The sequence below is a fragment of the Erythrolamprus reginae genome, chromosome 1 (assembly GCF_031021105.1).
Source record: "Erythrolamprus reginae isolate rEryReg1 chromosome 1, rEryReg1.hap1, whole genome shotgun sequence".
Lineage (NCBI taxonomy): Eukaryota > Metazoa > Chordata > Lepidosauria > Squamata > Dipsadidae > Erythrolamprus > Erythrolamprus reginae.
In genome coordinates this window covers 126582289-126604334 of record NC_091950.1, presented here as the reverse complement: position 1 = coordinate 126604334, position 22046 = coordinate 126582289, and the positions used below count along the sequence as shown (strand labels likewise).

The window sequence follows — 22046 nt, the reverse complement described above, 5'->3', positions numbered from 1 at the left end:
GGGACCTAACCGGTCGCTGGGATTCGTGCGGCAGAAGGCGGTCCCGGAGATAATCTGGTCCGGTGCCATGAAGGGCTTTATAGGTCATAACCAACACTTTGAATTGTGACCGGAAATTGATCGGCAACCAATGCAGACTGCGGAGTGTTGGAGTGATGTGATTGTGAAAGATTAAAAACACACACAACCTAGATCCAAATTCATGTCTTCTCAACCTGACTCATATGAGTAGACGCCTCAACCGAAAACTTAACATATTGTATGGTAATTCCCATGGAGAGAACCTCTCTCTTTCTTTTTTTTAATGGATATTTTATGCTCACATAAGTGTTTACAATGTAAACAATGCAGGAATGATTGATGGCGTGATGATCTAGCAGCTAGAGGTGTTGTTGTTGCTGTTTGGGAATTAATTATGGCTGGTGTTAGTTAAGGAAATACTTTATTTGCAGTACCATATAATAATTCTCATACTTGAGTCTTGATTTAAATATGTAATTAACTCCACCCATCCACATTTAAAATTTATATGTGTTGAATTTTTAGAATGATTAATCTAACCTATTGCTAAACATAAAGATTCTGGTTAGCTTGTTTGTTTGTTTGATTGATTATTTGCTGCCCATCTCCTCCACAAGGTTATTAGATAACAGGTTACTCATATCAGCCTTGTCCGTACACAAATTTCCTTTCCTATGGCTTGGAAGAGAGAAAGAGAGGAGGAAAAAATAGAAATGACATACACAGAGAAAAGATGCTTCCTATACATTTGGGCACTGGTTTTATCCTTGCTCATTTGGGGTTAACAGACTTCTCCACCAGATTTCCTGTGCTGCGTATCGTTTAGCTACTCTTCAGAATTCAGAACTAGATTTGGGTAGAGAGTATAGGCAAGGAATTTTGTTTCTAGGCCATTTGAAGTTCCATCTTTGGAATACTTCTAAAATGTAACCATTTGGCTTTAATTATTTGATTGTGCAGACTAAATAGCTCAGTCACCTAATTAGCTGGGGAAAAGATGTTTTCCTGGCTCATTCTGTATTCTCCTTTTCACTCCCATTTATTATATAAGATGCATTTTAACTGGCATTTTTTCATTGTATCCTGCCCAGAGTCACATTTACGAGATGAGCAACTTTATACATTTTATCAATCAATCACCACTCCAAGCAAAAAAAAAAATAACAACAAACCTATTTATTTGCTTTTTCTTTTTTGCTTCTTTAATCACTTGTAATTTGGTTAACAACTTTTGGAGGCTTGTGGCTTCAGACTGTGCAAACATCTGTGATGTAAAAGTTTTCCAAAAGCTGATCCTGGGATTATGTTAATACAAATATTATCACTATATATGACTATATCTAGACAGAAAAAAAAAAAAAGAATTATTATTGGGCTGATATCCTAGAAGAATCTGGCCTTCTAGGCCTCTTAAGTAACAGTCCAGTGCAGTTATTTGGTCATCAATTAGTTAATTCAATTTATATGGCCATCCATCTTGCCATGACAACTCTGGGCAGCTAAGAGCATTTAAAGTCAACATACAAATAACATAAACCCCACAATAGATACATCGATTTTTTTTAATGAAGACAGAATAACTGTGTAATAACTGCTCCTTAAAGTTGGGGACAGATGGGCTTAACCTGTACAATAATCCACTTAAGTGCCAAAGGTAAACCATTATCATCCCACCTCAATTCCTCTATTCCTAAAATCCGAAGACTCATCATGATTGAAAAGCATCAGAAGAAAACTGATGTACTCAGTCAATCCACAGAGAACAGCTTTAACCCTAGCCTTAAAACCCGTTCGCTACAAATCAACCACTTTACCAACTAACGGTTTGGCCTCCATGACTTTATGGCAGAATCAAGTCTTGCCTGTGTTCTCAGTCATGGAGGCCAAACCATTAGTTGGTAAGGTGCCTGATTTATAGCACATCTTTTCTCTGTGGAAATATAATGTTTTCTGATTTTCTGGATCCAATGGAACCTATAGCATGTCTTTCCTGCCATACCAAATGAGATCAGTAGACAACAGTCAAGGAGAGGTGCCCCTCAAATAAACCAGCCCCGTGTCATATATGACTTTATAAGTGACTGTGAGCATCTTGAATTGCACACAGAAGCACACTGGCAGCCAATGCAGCTCGTAGGACAGAGCTACAACATAAACACATCAAGATGCCCTTATAATTGCCGGTGCCTCCACATTCTGAAGCAGCTGCAGTTTAAGAAAACTCTTCAAGGGTAGCCTAAGGTAAAGCACATTTGTTATAGGCAGAAAGAATGCCCTTGAGGAATGGGAGGCAAAGCCATCACTGAGACAATGATCAAATAAAAGAAATCTGAGTCAAAACTGTAATCTGAGCAAGCACCTTAGACAAATACCCTTCCTAGTTCTCAAGAAGATTAAGGAGGAGGGTGGGGAGGAAGTTCATTCAGATTGGCAAGATTCTGCTTCTTTAGCATCCTTTAGCATTCATGACTTTGGTTTCAAAATTGAGTCTACTTTGGAAGGTGTTGTGGTTAGCTCTGGCACAGCTCCTGCCCCAAGGACTGTGGATGTGGGGGAGACATCCACATGCTGCAGGCCTACTTTGCCCCCGGTGGAATCTGCTGATGAAGGGTCCTCTGACCAAGAAGACATGAGTGATAGGGAGGAGGAGAGTGTGGCAGACAGCTCAGAAGGAGATCAATTATCTAGCTCCTCCTTGGATTCAGAACAAGAGTTAATGATACAGCCACGCATGCGGAGAGCGATGCATAGGCAACAACAACTGAGAGATTATTATCAAAGAAAATGAGGCCACCTGTGGTTGGGTGAGGCTGTGGTAATTAGTGAGGCTGCTATAAATAGCAGCCTGTGGGTTTGGCCATTGTGGAGGATTATCTGATCATTGTGTTTCGTGACTGCTTTACTGACTTTGACCTTTTGTGTGCTTTGTGTGCTTTGACCTTTTGTGTGCTGATTTTTCCCTGCTTTGAGCAGGGAAACCAGAGCAGTGTGTTTCACTTTGTGAAAGAAGAAGGATTGTGAATTGCCTCACAGCTGCAAGCTAAGTATCACAGAACTGATAAGGGACTTGTACAAATTACCAGTTTGTTTGGAGATGAGTACTCTTTGCTATACCAAAAGAGGGCTTAGTTTAAGTGAATTTTCATTATAAAGAACATTGTTTTGAATTTTCAAATGTACGTGTGTCTGAAATTTGTACCTGTGAATTTTTGGGAGGATTCTACCAGACAGCCCGACAGAACAGAAGGGTTACAGCCAGTGATGGGCTCCTAGGGGAACGGACAGGAACGTAGTTCTGGTAGCAAAATTTGGAGCTCCACCCCAGAACACCCAATTTGCACTGAGAGATGTTGAAACAAAATACATAAGCCACCCACATTGTGGTAGTAAACATTTTCATAGCTCATCACTGGTTACAGCATTGGATTAAATCCACTCAGGAGGAGGAGACAAAAGCATGGCTGACCATGAGCAGTGCCTCCTAGCTCAGGAAAGGGTGAAACTGCAGGCTACTTCAGCTAACTGCTATCTGTAGTTCAGCAGTTCAAATCTCACCACCGGCTCAAGGTTGACTCAGCCTTCCATCCTTCCGGGGTGGGTAAAATGAGAACCCAGATTGTTGGGGGCGATATGCTGATTCTGTAAACTGCTAAGAGAGGGCTGTAAAAGCCTCTATGGAGTGGTATATAAGTCTAAATGCTATTGCTATTAATGTGAAGTTGCACAAAAGCCCTCCTGAGCATAGCTGCCACCTGTCTTTGAACAGAAGCTTCAGGCTCAGGAGAATCTCTCACACCATTCTTCTTGAAGTAGTTCAGCCCAGAAGAAAAAAATGAAAAATCTCAGAATCTTGGAGGGGAGATCCTAAAACCCAAATCCACTTTTTTCTCTTTTTTTGGCTAAGATTAATCTGAAATTTGTATAATTTAGCCAGAAAGCCGAGTCTACGGAGAGGGGCGGCATAAAAATCTAATAAATAATAATAATAATAATAATAATAATAATAATAATAATAATAATAAGTGCTGATCCAGGATTTCCACCCTGCCCACTCTGCCACACTCCCAAGGAAAATATGGAGGGGAAGGTGTTGTGGGAAACGGTCAAGGGGAAGGAAGAGGTATTGCTTGCTGTACAAGCTGGAAAACAAGTACAATGCTGGAGATAAGACAAACAGAGTCAATAAGGAGGATAGTCAAATTAAGGAGGCAGGGGTTCCTGGAATTTGTCTTATTTTGCATATTGGCATTGATCTTACCAATATAGATACTTTACAGTTGTGACAACCATTGGTCCCAATGTTTCTATTTTTAGTTTAGAACTTGCCACAAAGAAAATAGCCAAGGGATGCAATTACCATATTTAGAATGCTAGCTAATCCATATTTTCCTACTTCTAGGAAAACCATCAACCTCTAGGAACAATAACTTGAATAGAATAGAATTCTTTATTGACCAAATTGGAAACACAAGGAATTTGTCTTTGGTGCATATGATCTCATAAAAGAAAAGATACATTAGTCGATGGAATAGAATAGAATAGAATAGAACAGAACAGAATTATTTATTGGCCAAGTGTGATTAGACACACAAGGAATTTGTCATTGGTGCATATGCTCTCAGTGTACATAAAAGAAAAGACACATTTGTCAAGAATCATGAGGTACAACACTTAAACTATTTTGTGACCCTGCATTTAGTCATAAGATAGTAATACATGCTCTGTTATTGAAGTTGAAAAGGGTTCGGAGACTACAATTGAACCAGAATGCAGCAAGGCAAGCTGTTGTGGGTGCCCCGAGGTACAGCCACATCACATCAACACTTTGCGAGCTGCACTGTATCCCAATTGGACACAATTCAACGTGTTGGGTATCACCTATAAAGCCCTACATGGCTTAGGGCCAGACTATCTTCGGAACAGCCTCCTGCTGCATAACTCCCAGTGACTGATATGGGCCCACAGGGCTGGCCTTCTCCAGGTCCCATCGGCTAGACAGTGTCAGTTGGCAGGGCCACAGGGGAGGGTCTTCTCTGTGGCGGCAGCCGATTTCTGGAACCAGCTGCCCCCTAAGGTCCATGCTGCCTCACCCTGCTAGCCTTCTGGAAAGCCATGATTGGCATGATATCATGTAGATCTGGCCACAAAATGATATGAATTTTTTAATATGTTGTACACTGCTCAGAGTCCAAAAGGAATTGGATGGCCTATAAATGAGATAGATAGATAGATAGATAGATAGATAGATAGATAGATAGATAGATAGATGAAATGAAATCTATTATGTAAGGTTTTAAAATTAAATCTGTAATACATTCAAACCCTTTAAATTAAATCCTTGATGTCTCAGTTTACATTGGGGGGTTCCCTCCCCCAAGAGCAAGTATGCATACTTGTATAGCAGTTTTTCAACTTAAACCCTTTCTTTTGATTTTCTAAAATGAGGGAGTGAGACAGGTGGTCCCCCCCCCCCCCCAATTGCAGAAAGTCAGTAATGAAAAATCAAGAAGACATTCTGCTTTTTGCATAGGAATACATAATGCAGATTAGACTGGAAAGATGTATAATGAAGATTCAATCTTTTTTGGCCTGGGTGAAGCTATATCATTTCATTCAATATCAGATGAGCATAATGGTGATGATTGCTTCTACAGCTGTGCTTCGTGCACTTTAATATTTCTTTCTTGGACTTAGACAACTCCACAGCCTGAGAAATACCATGAACTCTAAAAAGAGAAGATGCTTCATTGCAGGTACCATATTTTTCAGAGTATAAGACACACCTTTCCCCTTTGAGGCTGAAAATGTGGGTTCATCTTATACTCTGAATATAGCTTTTTTTCTAAGCTTTTCCCCCCAGCCCTAACGAGATGCTAATGATCTTCCCAGCTTCCAGGATTTTTGTATTCCTACTCCCTCCAAAGAAGGTTTTTTTCAGTCCTAAGTCTTTGCAGGCTTGTTTTCATTGCTACTCCCTCTGAAGATGATTTTTTCAGCCCTATCCAGGGGTTAAAATAACGTGCTGAAGCTGACCAGACTAAGGACGCTAGCCAGATGAATACCTGGTAGTTAGATTCCCCCCCTCCCTATTTTCCTCCCCCTAAAATAAGGTTGGTCTTATACTCCGAATAAGACTGTACTCTGTATTCTGAAAAACATGGTATGTAAAACATAGAAACATAGAAGATTGACGGCAGAAAAAGACCTCATAGTCCATCTAGTCTGCCCTTATACTATTTCCTGTATTTTATCTTAGGATGGATATTTATTTATTTATTGGATTTGTATGCCGCCCCTCTCCGTAGACTCGGGGTGGCTAACAACAATGATAAAAACAGCATGTAACAATCCAATTAATAAAACAACTAAAAACCCTTATTATAAAACCAAACATACACACAAACATACCATGCATAACTTGTAATGGCCTATGGGGAAGGAATATCTTAACTCCCCCATGCCTGGTGGCATAAGTGAGTCTTGAGTAGTTATATGTTTAGTCCAGGCATGTTTCAATTCAGTTACTGTGGATTTACCAACCACGCCTGCTGGAAGTTTGTTCCAAGCATCTACTACTCTTTCAGTAAAATAATATTTTCTCACATTGCTTCTGATTTTTCCCCCAACTAACCTCAGATTGTGTCCCCTTGTTCTTGTGTTCACTTTCCTATTAAAAACACTTCCCTCCTGAACCTTATTTAACCCTTTAACATATTTAAATTTTTTGATCATGAAAGGCTTCAGAACACATACGTTTTTGTAGATCTGAGTTTTATCTGAACAAGCATATGGGTGCCATTTGGAAACTGGTTACAGCCAAGTATATAATTATGATTAAAATGCATGTGAACTGCAAATATTGGAAAAATATAATAAAGGGTTATTATATTATGTTATTATGTGGCAGCGCAGTGTTTAGAATGCAGTATTGCAACCTAATTCTGCCAACTGCCAGCAGCTCGATCCTGATCGGCTCAAGTTTGACTCAGCCTTCCATCCTTCCAAGGTCAGTAAAACGAGGACCCAGATTTGTTCAGGGCTATATGCTGAATTTTTAAACTGTTTAGAGAGGGCTATAACGCACTATAAGGAATTATATGTCTAACTACTATTGCTAGTCTTCGGAGAGGGGCGGCATACAAATCTAATAAATAAAATAAAATAAATAATACTGTCGGAAGACTCTTTGCTAGAGAAATGCTTTATTTTATATTCTTTTTGTTTTAAAAATAATCTACATGATTTCCCTTTTTTGACTGCATTTTAGGTGGGTTGAGGTTTGTTAATCTATGTGCTGTTAAATTACAATATTATGCATCCGAGTATTTTCTTATGCACATTTATACACATATTCATTGATTGATCTTTGTATGATATACAGTATTGTTAAGTACCCGATACCATATCTTTAATAGGTAGCTGATGAATATACAGGAATGACAGCTACATAAATGTCTGCATGGATATTTATGCTTCTTTACAGAAACTTTGCAAAACCTGTATATGAATAATGTTATGAGGACTATAGCTTGGGTCTATTAACAGAAGAAATCAAATCATGTGCCTACCGTATCAAAGGAATATAAAGTAGAATGCCAGAATATTTATTACCAAAACTGATGCAGGCAATGCACAAAACACTGCCCATTATAGATCACAGCTCCTCTACTGATTCTCTTAAACCTTTAGTGACTTGAACCTTCACTTATGTTTTCTAATTTGCCTTCTACAGGTAGTCCTCAACTTAGAACAATTCGTTTAGTGGCCATTCAAAGTTACCGCAGCATGGGGAAAAAAAGTCACTTATGACTAGTTTTTACATTTATGACCATTGCAGGATCCCTATGATCTCATGATCAAAAGTCAAACACTTGGCAACTGACTCATATTTATGACGGTTGCAGTGTCCCGGGATCAAGTAATCACCTTTTGTGACAAAGAAAGTCAATGAGGAAGCCAAATTCACTTAACAACCATGTAACTAACTTAACAACTGCAACGATTCACTTAACAACTATAATAATAATAATAATAATAATAATAATAATAATAATTATTATTATTATTATTATTATTATTATTATTATTATTAAAGTCCTACATGGCTTAGGACCAGATTAGATCCCACAGTGTTGGCTTTCTCCAGGTCCCGTCGGCCAGACAATGTCGATTGGTGGGGCCTAGGGGAAGAGCTTTCTCTGTGGCGGCCCCGTCCCTCTGGAATGAACTCCCTCCGGAGATATGTACCACCCTCTCCCTCCTGGTCTTTCGTAAAACCTTAAAAACCTGCTTCTGTCGGCGGGCATGTGGGCCGTGAATGATGAGACTGTCTCCGGCCAATACTAGATATGATTGGACTGGATAAATGTTTGTGAGTCTATATGGGGTCTTTTAAAAATGTTTTTAGTAAATTTTCATAATTTTTATAGTTATTTATATTTTTCAAATTATTATTATTGTTATTGTTGTTATTATTATTATTATTATTATTATTATTATTATTATTATTATTATTATTTAAATTTGTATGCCGCCCTTCTCTGAAGACTCGGGGCGGCTCACAGAGTAGATACAAACATAAGCATATAGCACAAATGTAATATTTAAAAATATGACTAAATATTGTTATACAGTATATTGTTCTATTTAATGTTGTACACCATCCTGAGTCACCTCGAGAAGGATGGCATAAAAATCTAATAAAGAAACAAACAAACAAACAAACAAATAAATAAATAAAGAACAACAACAACAGAGTTGGAAGGAACCTTAGAGGTCTTCTAGTCCAACCCCCTTCTTAGGCAGGAAACCTTACATTACTTCAGACAAATGGTTATCCAACATCTTCTTAAAAACTTCCAGTGTTGGAGCATTCTCAATTTCTGGAGGCAAGCTGTTCCACAGATTAATTGTTCCAACTGTCAGGAAATCTATCCTTAGTTACTTAGTAACTGTGGCAGGAAAAGATGTAAACTGGGGCAAAACTCACTTAGCAACTGCTTCACTTGGCAACAGAATTTTGGGGCTCATTTGAGGTCATAAGTTGAAGACTACCTGTGATCTAGCATGATGTAGGCACAATTTTTAACTGAATCTGCTAAGAATCTGCATAGAAAGCAAGAGCTTTAGCAACAAACTACAGGTTCTCTTCAAATGCATTGAATTTGATCTTTCCATAAACAATTGCCAATTAGATTGAGAGGCCTCTAATCTTGACGCATACGTGGAATTTAGCCACTCTAAAGAGACAAGGCATTTGATAGATTTTCCAGAAAGCAATTTATGCCTATAATTTTGCTCAAAGCCAGCAACATTCACCTGAAAATGCCCCCAGCTTGGCTTCCATACTGGGAATGCTTCACATTCTCCTGGGAAAGATGATTAGGGCTCAAAAGTTGCTACTTCGTAACACTTTTTGGCTTTTATGATGTAGTAAATATTTAATTAATCTTTTCCTGTTCCCTACTATTTAAAGATTCACTACTTCCAACTCACTAAGTTCAGCAGGGAATCTCAGAAGAAACTGAACAACAAAAACAATGTCATCTAAAAGAGAGTGTAGCAAGCATCTCAGGACTCGCTTCCAGACAGAACATCTCATTTATTCTTTTGCCAAACTGGCACCGCACCAGTTATTCTGAGATATTGGCTGAGCAAAATGCTTCCAGTAAATAACAAAAATGGTGTTATGTGCCCAATAATTTACCTTGTTGTTCCCATCAAATTTTCTGTTCATCTTTAGATAATCAAGCCTTCTCCTTCTTCAGGTGGAAAATATCAATGAAGCAATGAATTAGTTCTCTGTATTCATGCATGGCCAGTTTTATAAGTATGTGATTATGTACACATACAGCCACAAAGATACTAACGTTAACCTTATTTTTCCTGTAACCATTACTCTTTTCTCTCCATATTTCATGCAGGATGTGATTGAGCCAGCCCCCGGTGACATCTGTATGTGTTTTGATGACATCAAAGAAAACAAAATATTTTCTCAATTTAGCACAAAAGAGTATGTCCTCACAATACCATATGCATCTATTCTGACAATTATTTGTCTAACAGTATAAAATTCCTTTTCTGTTGCTTCCAACTGTGGGTGAGCAGAAGGTGGAATAATCATCTTGCCCTATAAGTGAAATAATTGTTTACATGCATATCTTGATGTGAATTGCTTTAGCCAAATGAAAATGTGATTATTATAGAGAAACCTAAGTCTGGAGCATTGTGTCTGCCAGTTGTCTTGGAAATCAGATAAAAAGTGCCATTGCAGTTCATTGAAAAAGCACAAAAACTTTAAGACACAGGTCTTCCACTAAGAAGCTTTAGTAATGAATTTCTCTTCATCTTGTCAAAAGGAAAGAGAAATGGAATGAAAATTAAAGAGACACAATACATGTTCTAGGCAATTACATGCAAGTACGCTGGGAGGTGACTCTTTTTTTGGTGGGAATTTAACTTGTTGGAATGGGGTTTTTTTCTCCTCTTAAACCCAAAATAAGCAAGTGCAAAATAAGCAAGTGTATCTGCCCTTGTTCCAAAAGGTTGGCTTTGTGTGCTGTCTGTCTTAAGAGTCAATATTGTTCCTTTTCTGTCTTTAAGTACAGTATATGCAAGAACATGCAGGACATGAAATGCAAATAGAAATTAAAGAACACCCATCCGTAAAGGTCTGGAAACATGTAGTCTGGGTTTTGACTTGTATGGCTTACCCTTGCATATCTGGAGGAATAGGGATCCTCAAAGAGTGCCCAGATCCGAGGCTGCCACCTCTTCCAAAAGCCTCCAGGCCTTCCATCTGGGGAGTCACTCAGGGCCAGGCGTTTAGTCATCTCCAGCTCCTCTTCCCCATCACCTGAGTCTCCTGTGCCATCTGCATCTCCATCATCAGCGCTGCTATCCAGAGGTGCTCCACCAAAACTGTCCAGGGCCTCTTCAGCATCGCGATGCTGCCTGTAGGTCATCCAGCAGCAAGGCTCCACATCGGTTTCATCAATGCCCCAGAAGGCTAACTCCTCCTCATACAGAGGTCCACACACATCTGCTGGGCAATGCAGCTTACCTGTTCGGTAATAGTTCAGGATGTGGGCAAAGACACCTGGGTGCCGATCGAAGAAGAATTCGTCTGCCCGGGGGTCATAGTCAAAGTGACTGTGGGCATCTGGCTCAGCGATCCAGGCCAGACGGGTCCCAGGCAAGGTGCGTAAGGTGCTGCGGTAAGTCTGGTGCCTAGTCCCTCCCACATTGATCACAATACGATCACTTTCATCGCCCTGGCCCATCTCGTCTCTTATTAGGCATGTCGCGGAATCATCCAAGCAAGCACAACACACAGCAAGCTCATAAGGGGCGGCTAGTCATCTGCAATCAGTAACTAACTTGATACCTTAGACAGGTGGGCAAGGGGCGCCCACTGTTCTCAGCCACTTCTATCCTTCACGGCAGGTGATACAAAATCAAGAGTACCAGCGAAAGTTAATGATGGCAGATTCAACTTCTTTACTGGGAAATCAACATGCTCTTAGAGTAGCATGTGAATGTAAGGTTCAGGTGCCTATAAATAGAATGTGCTGATGAAAGGCTCCTTCCAAGAACAGAGATTTGCGAGGGGTGTTTGGTAAGGGGAGGTAAGTATGGTTGTTGAGTGAGGAATTGCTTCCTTGCTGAGCGGTGGCAAATTACAATACCTCCAGTGCCACAGGGCTGACCTACAAAGAAGATGCAAAGGGTGGTGATAGGGGCCTGCAACAAGACACTGAGGGCAGCGGAATAGGGTTTTACAGACACAATCCACACATACACACACCACAAGCACACAAATTAATACAGTGCCAGGAGGAGGAGGAGGAAGGAAGGGCAGACCCCCCCAATGCTCAGCAGACCAAATCCCTGGGGAGAAAAACGTTGAACAAAATCCTTCAGTCCGCAGGGGCAGGCGCAAAAAAGGCAGCTCTCTCCAGAAGAGCTCAACACATAGCAATCCCCCTCAAAAAAAAAAAAAAGCCAGGTGTCGGGGTTTTTTTCTTCCTCCGGAGAGAGGAATTCAACAAGCACGTGAAATTCAAAGGCTCGGGGGGGGGGGGGGAGAGAAGAAACGATGGCGGTGATGAAGCGACCACTAATACCGGGGCGGGCGGAGGAGAAGGGAAGATATATCTAATAATCTATCCCCTCCCTCCCCAACCCAGCTGAAAGAAAAGATCACGAAATCCGCCTTCCCTCTTTGGGTGTCTTCTTTGGCGCCCTCCCTGCTGAGGCGGGTTCACACTTCGCAGCAGCTTCCAAAAATATATATATATATTAAAAATAAAGCAGATAGAACCCCTCCTGGGATTGAGCAAAGAAAGGCGCCAGGAGCGCAAGGCACGGGGCTTGCCGGGGTTTTGGGTAGCGTGGTGCTGAACGGACAGCGCTCGATGCCTTCGCCAAGGGAGAGCCAAGGAAAAGAGAGGAAGAGAGAGAGAGACAGAGAGGGAGAAATAGGACTTGGCTGGTTTATTTATCTGTCTTGAAGCAGAGATGCGAGGACCGGGTGGCCGGGATGAAACGAAGGCGATGTGTTCCTCCTTCACAACCAGGCTGGGTGGATGGAGCCGGCAGGTTGGAGCAAAAGGAAGGCTTAGGAGCCGCAGGTGGGTTCGCGCTGGCGAAGAGAGAGACGGAATGGTCGGCGCGCCTTTGCCCTCGCTTCTTCCCTCCCACGCCGCTCCCGCTTCCCGAAAGATCTGGCAGGTGGTGCTTGGAAGAGGCTCCGTTGCCAGAGAACACGCTGCTGGGCTGCTTGCTGCCGCCTCTGCCGCCGCCGCCGCCGTTCTTGCCCGCTAATCCAGTGAGTTCGAGGCTCTGATCACTTGGCGCAGGCGCACTGGGCCAGGAATAGAGCAGTTCTCTCTGGGTCCTAATGCAGCGGCGGGGGTGGGGGGACAGGCAGGTCCCTGTCGGGAGGATGCGGAGCGAAATTCACCTGGAAAAAGGAGCGATTCTAGTAGAGATCGCAGCCAAATGGGAGTGTGTGCGCAGCGCGCCGGACTCCTAGTTTCAACAGGAGGCGCCGGGAGGGAGGAAAGGAGGGAGGGAGAGGGGGGGGAACGAGGGAGGGGGAGAGAGAGGGGGATGGAGAGAGGGGGGGGGTAGGGAGGGAGAGAGAGAGAGGAAAGGAGGGAGGGAGAGAGGGAATGAGGAAGGGAACGAGGGAGGGTGGGAGGGAGAGAGGGGGAGAGAGAGAGGGAGGCAGGGAGAGAGAGAGGGAGAGAGAGGGAGGGGGAGAGAGGGGGAAAAACGTCTTTGGTCAGGCAGCTGTAGAATAACAATAACAATAACATTTAGACTTATATACCACTTCATAATGCTTTTATATCCCTCTCTAAATGGTTTTCAGAATCAGCATATTGCCCCCAAACAATCTCGGTCCTCATTTTACCCACCTCTGAAGGATGGGAGGCTGAGTCAGCCTTGAACCTGTGGTGAGATTTGAACTGCTGGACTACAGCTAGCAGTTAGCGGAAGTAGCCTGCAGTGCTGCACTCTAACCACTGCGCCACCCCTGCTCAGTCTGGCTGTGTTCTCCGTTGCGCCTGATCTCCGGTTTTAATGTGTGAGAGTGTCCGATGGAAACCTTCAAACACTTGGAGAGACCTTCTGAAACATTCTTAAAACCGGGCCTTGGAATGTGCTATCCTGATGCTGAAGAAGGACGAAGGATCTTCATCATCAGATAGATTCCATTCTCAAAGACTCTTCTCATCCTGCTTACAATCTTTTTGAACTGTTGCCTTCTGGCAGAAGATACAGAACAACTAGAACTCGGACCACACGTTTCCTGAATAGTTTTTATCCCAGAGCTATACTCGCACTTAACAATGAACTAAAGGGTCACCATCAGTGAACTGTTGGACAATATTACTCGGTCTGTCATGTAGATGGTTGAGTGGTTCAGGGTGGGGAATTTTGTAGTGGGTGGGACATTTTATTCTATTTTTTATTCTATTTTTTATTCTATTTTTAAATTTACCTATTCTGTTTTTATGTATGGTGGGACTGGTCTCTGGGTGTCACACGACTTTCGTTGCCAATGACAATTCATTGCTTTGACAATGACAATAAATTTAATTATTATCATTTTGTATTTCTACTGGCTCCTTTTACCAGCCTCAGAGGCTGCTGGGAACTACCTAGGTGGGGAAAGGGATTAAAGTCTAGGTTTCCTGTTGCATTGCACTTGGGACACCCAGGTATTTTTCTCTTCAGTGGTGATATATAGCATCTTCTAACATCAACCTGAATGTCACCCTAGGTGATAAGAAAACCTGTCTTCATAATAGATGTATCAGCAACAGGGTGATTGGATGATGCTGGAAGGTACTATAAATTAGGAACTGTCCAGGGACTGTGCAGGTCTAATGCAGGGGTTCCCTAACTTGGCAACTTTAAGATTTGCGGACTTCAACTCCCAACTATGCTAGATGAAGAATTCCGGGAGTTGAAGTCCACATGTCTTAAAGTTGCCAAGTTAGAAGACCTCTTGTCTAATAGAAGGATGCAATTCAGCCTTCATTGTACGGAATGTAACAACCTTTCTACTCAGACTTTTGCCAAATACAGCAACATCTGATATTAAACACATAGCATGTACTTCTCCTCTAATATCCATCCACCATCCCATCAGTTGGTAGCAAGAAGGAAAGAAATTCTTCCTGACATGAATTACTTCTCAGCAGAAGTAGAAAGAAAAATGACACAAATGGCTCTTGATTTGATTAAGAGAGCAGATATCTGCTATAATAACATCCAACGGTTAGACATATAAAACTACAAATTAAAGAGGCTTTCAGGGAGGAAATCCATCTGTTGATGAGCTCCAGCTTGAAAGTTAGATTTCCTTTATTAAGAAAAACTAGATTTCCTGAGGCATCACCTAGTTTCTAACTAAGTCCTGCTTCATCCCTATTCAAAATATATATGAGCTCTTCTCACATAGTGTCCAATGGAAGCAGAAAATCCAAAGTTTTAGTATTTTGTCAAAAGCCCATTCTTTCAACAAGAACCCAGAATTTATGATTTCAGATGCAGCATGACATGAAGCTGAAAGCTTTCATTCAAACACCTCAATTTCATTCTATAAGAATTATAACTTTTACTATAATTATTACTATTACTTTTTTCCCTATTGCATAGGTAATAGAAATTGAAGTGATATTAGTTTTGCATTCATCCTATGTTCCAGAAAGCCTATGACAGTGATGGCAAACCTTTTTTGGTTTCCGGGCCAAAAGGGTGTGTGTGCTCTATGCTGTCTAATGAATGCTTGGAGTTGAAGTCCACAAGTCTTAAGTTGTCAAGTTCGAAGACTTCTGGTTTAAGAAAAGGCAATTCTTTGCTGCAGTAAAGGTCCTGCCTCTTCTCCGAAAGCTACCAAAGATATATATATATTTAAAAAAACACATCTCCTCTTTCATGTCCTTGTCCTTTATATTGGGCCAGGAGTCCTCAGACTCATCTTGCATATTTATGGTTTTTCAGAAACATCGACCTGTGATTTGTCCTCAATTTTCTTTGCTGGTCTTATTGACTGAAATATACTAAGTCAGCTGTTCTGACTCTGCATTGGATGTGAATAGCTAAACCCAAACTTCTTGAGGTACTGATGTTAGGAAAGTTGTATAATAAATTTAACCATGGTGAGATTTCTGAGTTTTAACATTGTGTAAAGCACAGGAGACATTTTCCCCCATTTTTCTTTTTTTCATTTCATCAAAGTTCTAGTTTTTCATTTCTTCCATATTTGTCAAATTCCAGTTCCACCATAATGAGAAAATGAGAGTTGAAGACTTCCGGAGAGTGACAGGCTAGAGGAAAATGATATAAGGACATAGAATTCTTATCTAGGTTGGTATAAAAGCAAATATTATGTGGCATTGGTTATATCACTTGCACTTTGATCTCTAATGAGTCGTTTTCCAGGAAATAAAAAACTGAATAAAATGTATTTTCATAGAGGCTTCTCCCTGCCTTTTCCGGTTACAGTTTCGGAGGCTCAGGTTTGTAAGTGGAAAATGGTTCTTGAGAAGAGGCAAAAAAATGTTGAACACCTGGTTCTTATCTAGAAAAGTTCGTAAGTAGAGGCATTCTCAGGTAGATGTACCACTGTATTGCTAAGTGCTAATTCAGTGAGAAACAAGTCCTGTTTATAAGTTTCTCTTGATGCAACTCTTTTTCCAATAAACCAGGGAAGTATAGCATAATGTTAGGCTATAGGTGTTGCATGCTGTCTGATTTCAGCGCTGTGGAAGGAATCTGTAAGAAATAGTCAAACTCAAGTAAGCTGCAAAACTATTTTTAAAATAGTCCTGTTGAAACAGATAAGACAGATTCAAGTGACAAAATGCACTTATATTTACAAAATACATTTGATAGTCTTTCACGTCAATGATGAATGACTATGGCTTAGAGATGTGAAATCTTAGAAGATATAGCTTGCTGGATATAAAATTGTCTTAATAACAATATAGAAAGGCTTGTTATAAATGGAAAAATCAATCTGTCACTCCCATCTTACATCCTTTCTGCTTTCTGTCTATACTCGGTGAAAAAGGGCCTGGAAAAATGTGCTCTACATTTCTATTGTTGTTTGCTTAATACAAATGACCATTTTATCCATACAGAAATGATACATGTCATTTAAAGTATCAGTTTAAAATCCCTTAAAATATTCTCATCTAGCTTTAGGGTATGCACTATTTGCTATATAGCCAATTACTTAGTTGAGGAGTATCATATTCCAGTATTCATGTTCATGTTTACCTACTTAATGGAAGCACAGTTTAATTCTCTGTGGTTTGGAACTATCAACGATCCATTGTTAACAGCATCAATCATCTGGATGTTCTTGAAAACAAAGGTATGATGTCTGACTAAGTTGGGACAAAGAAAAACAGGATGAAGAATCTATCCATCCATTCAGCCATCCATCTATCCATCCCAGAATTAGAGTCCTTGGGTCTTCTGCACATATACATGATAGAATAAATAAAATATATGTCTATCACAGTCTTTTCTGGTCTCCATGCTTTGGTCCTATTTTGATTGTTTTAACTAATGTGCATATAATACTGATATTTTTTTCAGGAAGATAAATATTAGGTAATATGAAATATAAATTAAAAATGCCAAATATTCTTCTATCCTAGTAAGAAAAAATGATTGACTGGTATTCATAGAACATGGAATAACAGAGTTGGAAGAAACCTTGGAGGTCATCTAGTCCAACTCCCTGCACAAGCAGGAGAGTCTATACCATTTCAGACAAGTGGCTGACCAGTTTCTTGTTGAAAACCTCCAGTGATTAATCTCTCACAACTTCTGGAAACAAGGCATTCCACTGATTGATTGTTCTCACCATTAGGAAATTTCTCCTTAGTTATAGGTTGCTTCTATCCTTGATCAATTTCCATACATTGGTTCTTGTCTTGTCTTCTGGGGCGTTGGTAAATAGTTTGCTCCCTTCATCTTTATGATGACCCTTCAAATACTGGAACACTGCTATCATATCACCCCTAGTCCTTTCCCCCCCACTAGACTAGACCTACCCAATTCCTGCAACCATTCTTCAAATGTCTTAGTCTCCAGCACCCTAATCATCTTTGTTGCTCTTTTTCTGAACTCTTGCCAGAGTCTCAATATCTTTTTATATAGATTCCTGTAGTTTCTTCTTTCTCTCTTCAATAGCAAAGCGTTAGCATTTCATTGGTATTCATCAGGGATCAGATTATGATGAATCTCTGATAGTTAATGAGTGGAAGACACTAACCAATAGTGGTGAGTTATATTTTTTTAAAAAATAATGATGTAACTATAGGTATTATTTTCAAAACAAACCAACAAACTGCTATTTCTAAGAAAATGATACACATGATTGCACCTTTGAAGTCCTATGTGATTGTGTACAAAATGCAACTGTTTGCATTCTCTCTGCAGAAACCTCTTCAACAGAATACAGCAAATACAGTATATGGGAGCTGCACTGGTTGCCAGTAGGGTCTCTCTGTGGGAATAGATTATACCTTTTTTCATGCTTTCAGTATTCTATTAAGACAATGCTGAAAGACAGGAATGCTGATTGGTTGCTAAGGACCCGCTCCAGGTCCAATCTGTGATAGGTTCTTCTCATGCCAGATAGGGGATTATGAGGAGGGGGAGCACCAAGTTGGAGGTGATCTAACTAACCCAAACATCACTGTTCACAGAGCATACACATCTTCATTCAGAAATGCCAATATTAAAATTCATTGTTGAACTGTTGACTCACCTGTATCTCTCCTTTTTGCCTTTCCTTTCCTGCCTTTGTTTTGTCATGAGCTTGTCTGTGATAATTATGCTTTTGGGTTCAGCTTTGGCTCTCTTTCTTGAGTTTGGACGCGATTCGATCCATCTTCTCTAAGGGCAGCTGTGCAAAGACTTGCCTTTCTGATTTAATTGAAGAAATTATCATTCCTCCAAAACTGTGGCTCAAACACCTTTGCTTGGAAGTCAGCTTTAAGCAGCGAATTTGGGTAAATGATCTCTATGCTGATACAGAAGAAGAAGAAATAGAAATAGGGATTTAACAAACACCAGACAATATGCCTGAGAGTAAATAATGGACAATGTCATCATGTTTTCAGAACAGAAGCCCATACCAAAATGTAGCAAAAAAATATATAAACTTTCATTAGAAAAGAAAGCTGGTTAAACTTTTAAGCTACTATCTAAATAATAGAGTTTGATTAAATATCTGTTCTACATTATCACATTATATTAGAGATACAATTATTCTCTGGACACATTGATGGAGGCAGGGATAAAAATGATATATGTATCTTATATCATAGTATACTAAAGTAAATGTTTGGACTTCCTACATCATCTCAAGGTCAGTCCTACATCATCTAACCATCAGTTCAACAATAAACCAGTAAGGGTATTTTTATACGTGGAATGAAGGCATCTCATGTCTATTAAAATATTACAAGGTGAAATTCTCAACAATATGAAACCTTCAAAGGAGAAAGGAGTGAGATTCTACATCACTGCTTGATAACATATTTCACTACGGTTATGACAATTCATCAGCACTTGTTTCTTAAACCTGTTTAGATGTCCTGATTCTACAAAGAGCTTTTTATGTATGGTGGAGACATCAGATGAAATGCAAATTCTTCATACCTCAATATGATCTTAAATATGCCATTTTGCAATGGAGGCAAATTCCATTGAAAGTAAGTGGAATAAAAACAAATCAAGAGAAGTATGTGCATTAAAGCTGCACTTCTTCGTTGTGGCACCTAACCTCAGGAATAATATCCCTCTAGGGATCTCTATGGCTCCCATCGTAATGATGTTCCAAATGTTTCTGAAAAGCTACGTTTTCGAAGGCATTGGGATTGGCTAGATGTTGCGTATTCATCAGTTGTGGGTGTAGTGTTGTGACTATAAAGTATATTTTTATCTTCTGGATGCTTATAGTCCATTTCTTTTTGCTTCTTGCAACAAGGCTTGTTAGCCTTTCATTCAGATCTGTGCCGTCTCTAACTCACACAAGTAGCAATAGCAATAGCACTTAGACTTATATATTGCTTCACAATCCATTACAGCCCTCTCTAAGCAGTTTAATAGTTATTCTAATAATAATTAGTGTTATGATTGTTATTGTTGTTTTTGTTGTTGTTATTGTTGCTATTGTTATCGTCATTGTTGTTGTTGTTGTTATTATTATTATTATTATTATTTACTGTATTATTATTATACTGTACTGGTGAACTATTACAACTCTGGCCCTAAACCAGTACAAGTGGTCCCAGTAGTAATCGGCACATGGTGTAAAAAGATCTCAGCTGGAATTGGTGACAAAAGACCTCAGCTGGAATTTAATAATAATTAATAATAATTTATTAGTTTTGTATGCCGCCCCTCTCCGAGGACTCAATCTGAAAACAATTTGAAAACAAACATTGACAAAATCCCAGTGCCAATTACTACTGGGATCACCTGTACTGGTTTATGTCAGAATTGTTATAGTTCACCAGTACAGTATAATAATAATAATAATAATAATAATAATAATAATAATAATAATAATAATAATAATGTAAATAATAATAATAATAATAATGTCCAATCTGTATAATTAATAAAATATTAATTAAAATTAATGAAAACAACAACAATAATAATATTTTAAATTATTTTATTAATAATTAATATTTAATAAATTAAGAATTATTATTATTATCAGCAGCAGCAGCAGCATTATGTACTGTATTATTATTATTATTATTATTATTATTATTATTATTATTATTATTATTATACTGTATTGGTGAACTACAACAACTCTGGCATAAACCAGTACAGGTGGTCCCAGTAGTAACTGGCACACTGGCTGCCAAAAGACCTCAGCTGGCCTTTGAAAACAATAAACATTGACAAAATCACGATCTGTCAGTTGCAAAAGGCCACCGTACTTGGATCTGCGCGCATCATACGAAAATACATCACACAGTCGTAGACGCTTGGGAAGTGTTCAACTTGTGATATTGTGATACGAAATCCAGAATATCAATCTTGTTTGCTGTGTATTACCATTCTTTGTGATGATGATGATGATGACGATAATAATAATAATAATAATAATAATAATAATAATAATAATAATAATTTATTAGACTTGTATACCGCCCCTCTCCAGAGACTCAGGGCAGCTCACAACAACAAAAACAACATAGGTACAAATCTAATAATTAAAACTATGACTAAAACCCATTATCTTAAAAAGCAATCAATATTACACAATCAAACAATTGATAATAATAATAATAATAATAATCTTGTTTGTTGTGTTGTATTGTTATTGATGATGATAATAATAATAATAATTTTAATTATTTTATTATTATAATTAATGAAATAATAATAAAATCAAGAACAATAACAATAATAATTTTAATTATTATTTTATTATTAACTAGTTAATAATAAATAATAAAATAATAATAAAAATTAAGAATTATTATTATTATTAACTATTAATTAAAAATGAAACTCACAAATATTATTTACTGGTACTGATATATGGGTTGCTGCCAGCGTCCTAGTATCTTTAAGAACCAAGTATCTTCTTAAAATTATGATGATGATGACGATGATGATCTCAGAGTCATCTAAGTGAGAGGGGCAATGTAAAAGTGTGACAAATATATAAATAAGTTACCAGGACTTCTGTTGATCCCTATTTCTCATGAATCCACCTGACTTTTAGCCACCTGAGGTTATTTTATAAAAATGGATGGCTATATAAACACTTAAAATAAATAAATAAAACATGTACCGCATTACACACAGAGTTAAGTTGGTGCAATTGAAGAAACTTCACCTGTGTGAATTGCTGAATGACTTTCCCAGATTACTTTCTACAAGCCAAAATACTTGGTGTGACAAGATAAAAAGGGCCCTGCTGGATCCTGTTTTTGATTGGCTGACCTAATACTAATACTCAATACTAAAATTGGTGTTGCAGAATGAAGCTGCCAAGGAGATTCCATGTTTGAAAATGGGCTGAACATGACTGAAGGCTTCAGAGAAATTTAAAAAATCCCTAATTCAGCCCTGTGACAGATGTTCTTGGGCAGCTGCTCAGAACGTTGCCATTTGCTTTCTCCTCCTTCCTCCTTTACCCATAATAAAACATATGCAGCCTGATGCATCACAGATGCAAAACAGAAATGCATATGCATATGTGAACACACACACACAAATGCAGTACTTTATTACACAGAGTAAAATAGGGATTTTTCCCATGACCACTGCTAATTATTCAGATTTAGATTAACAGAGTTGGAAGAGATCTTGCAGGTCATCTAGTCCAGTGTTTCCCAACCTTGGAAACTCGGAGAAATTTGGACTTCAACTCCCAGAATTCCCCAGCCAGCGAATGCTAGCTGGGGAATTCAGGGAGTTGAAGTCCAAATTTCTTCAAGTTGCCAAGGTTGGGA

The 22046-nt window shown here is 39.1% G+C and overlaps 1 protein-coding gene across 2 annotated transcripts in view; it reads right to left on the bottom strand.

The window, feature by feature from the left end:
• The window catches only part of KCNC1 (potassium voltage-gated channel subfamily C member 1), a 214552-nt gene extending 203249 nt beyond the window's left edge, over positions 1-11303 (bottom strand). For both annotated transcript variants that reach the window (XM_070764372.1, XM_070764381.1), the window contains exon 1: positions 10734-11303. In XM_070764372.1, coding sequence (XP_070620473.1) covers positions 10734-11303 — 570 coding nt within the window. The remainder of the gene's footprint in view (positions 1-10733) is intronic.
• Between the last annotated feature and the right edge of the window lie 10743 nt (positions 11304-22046).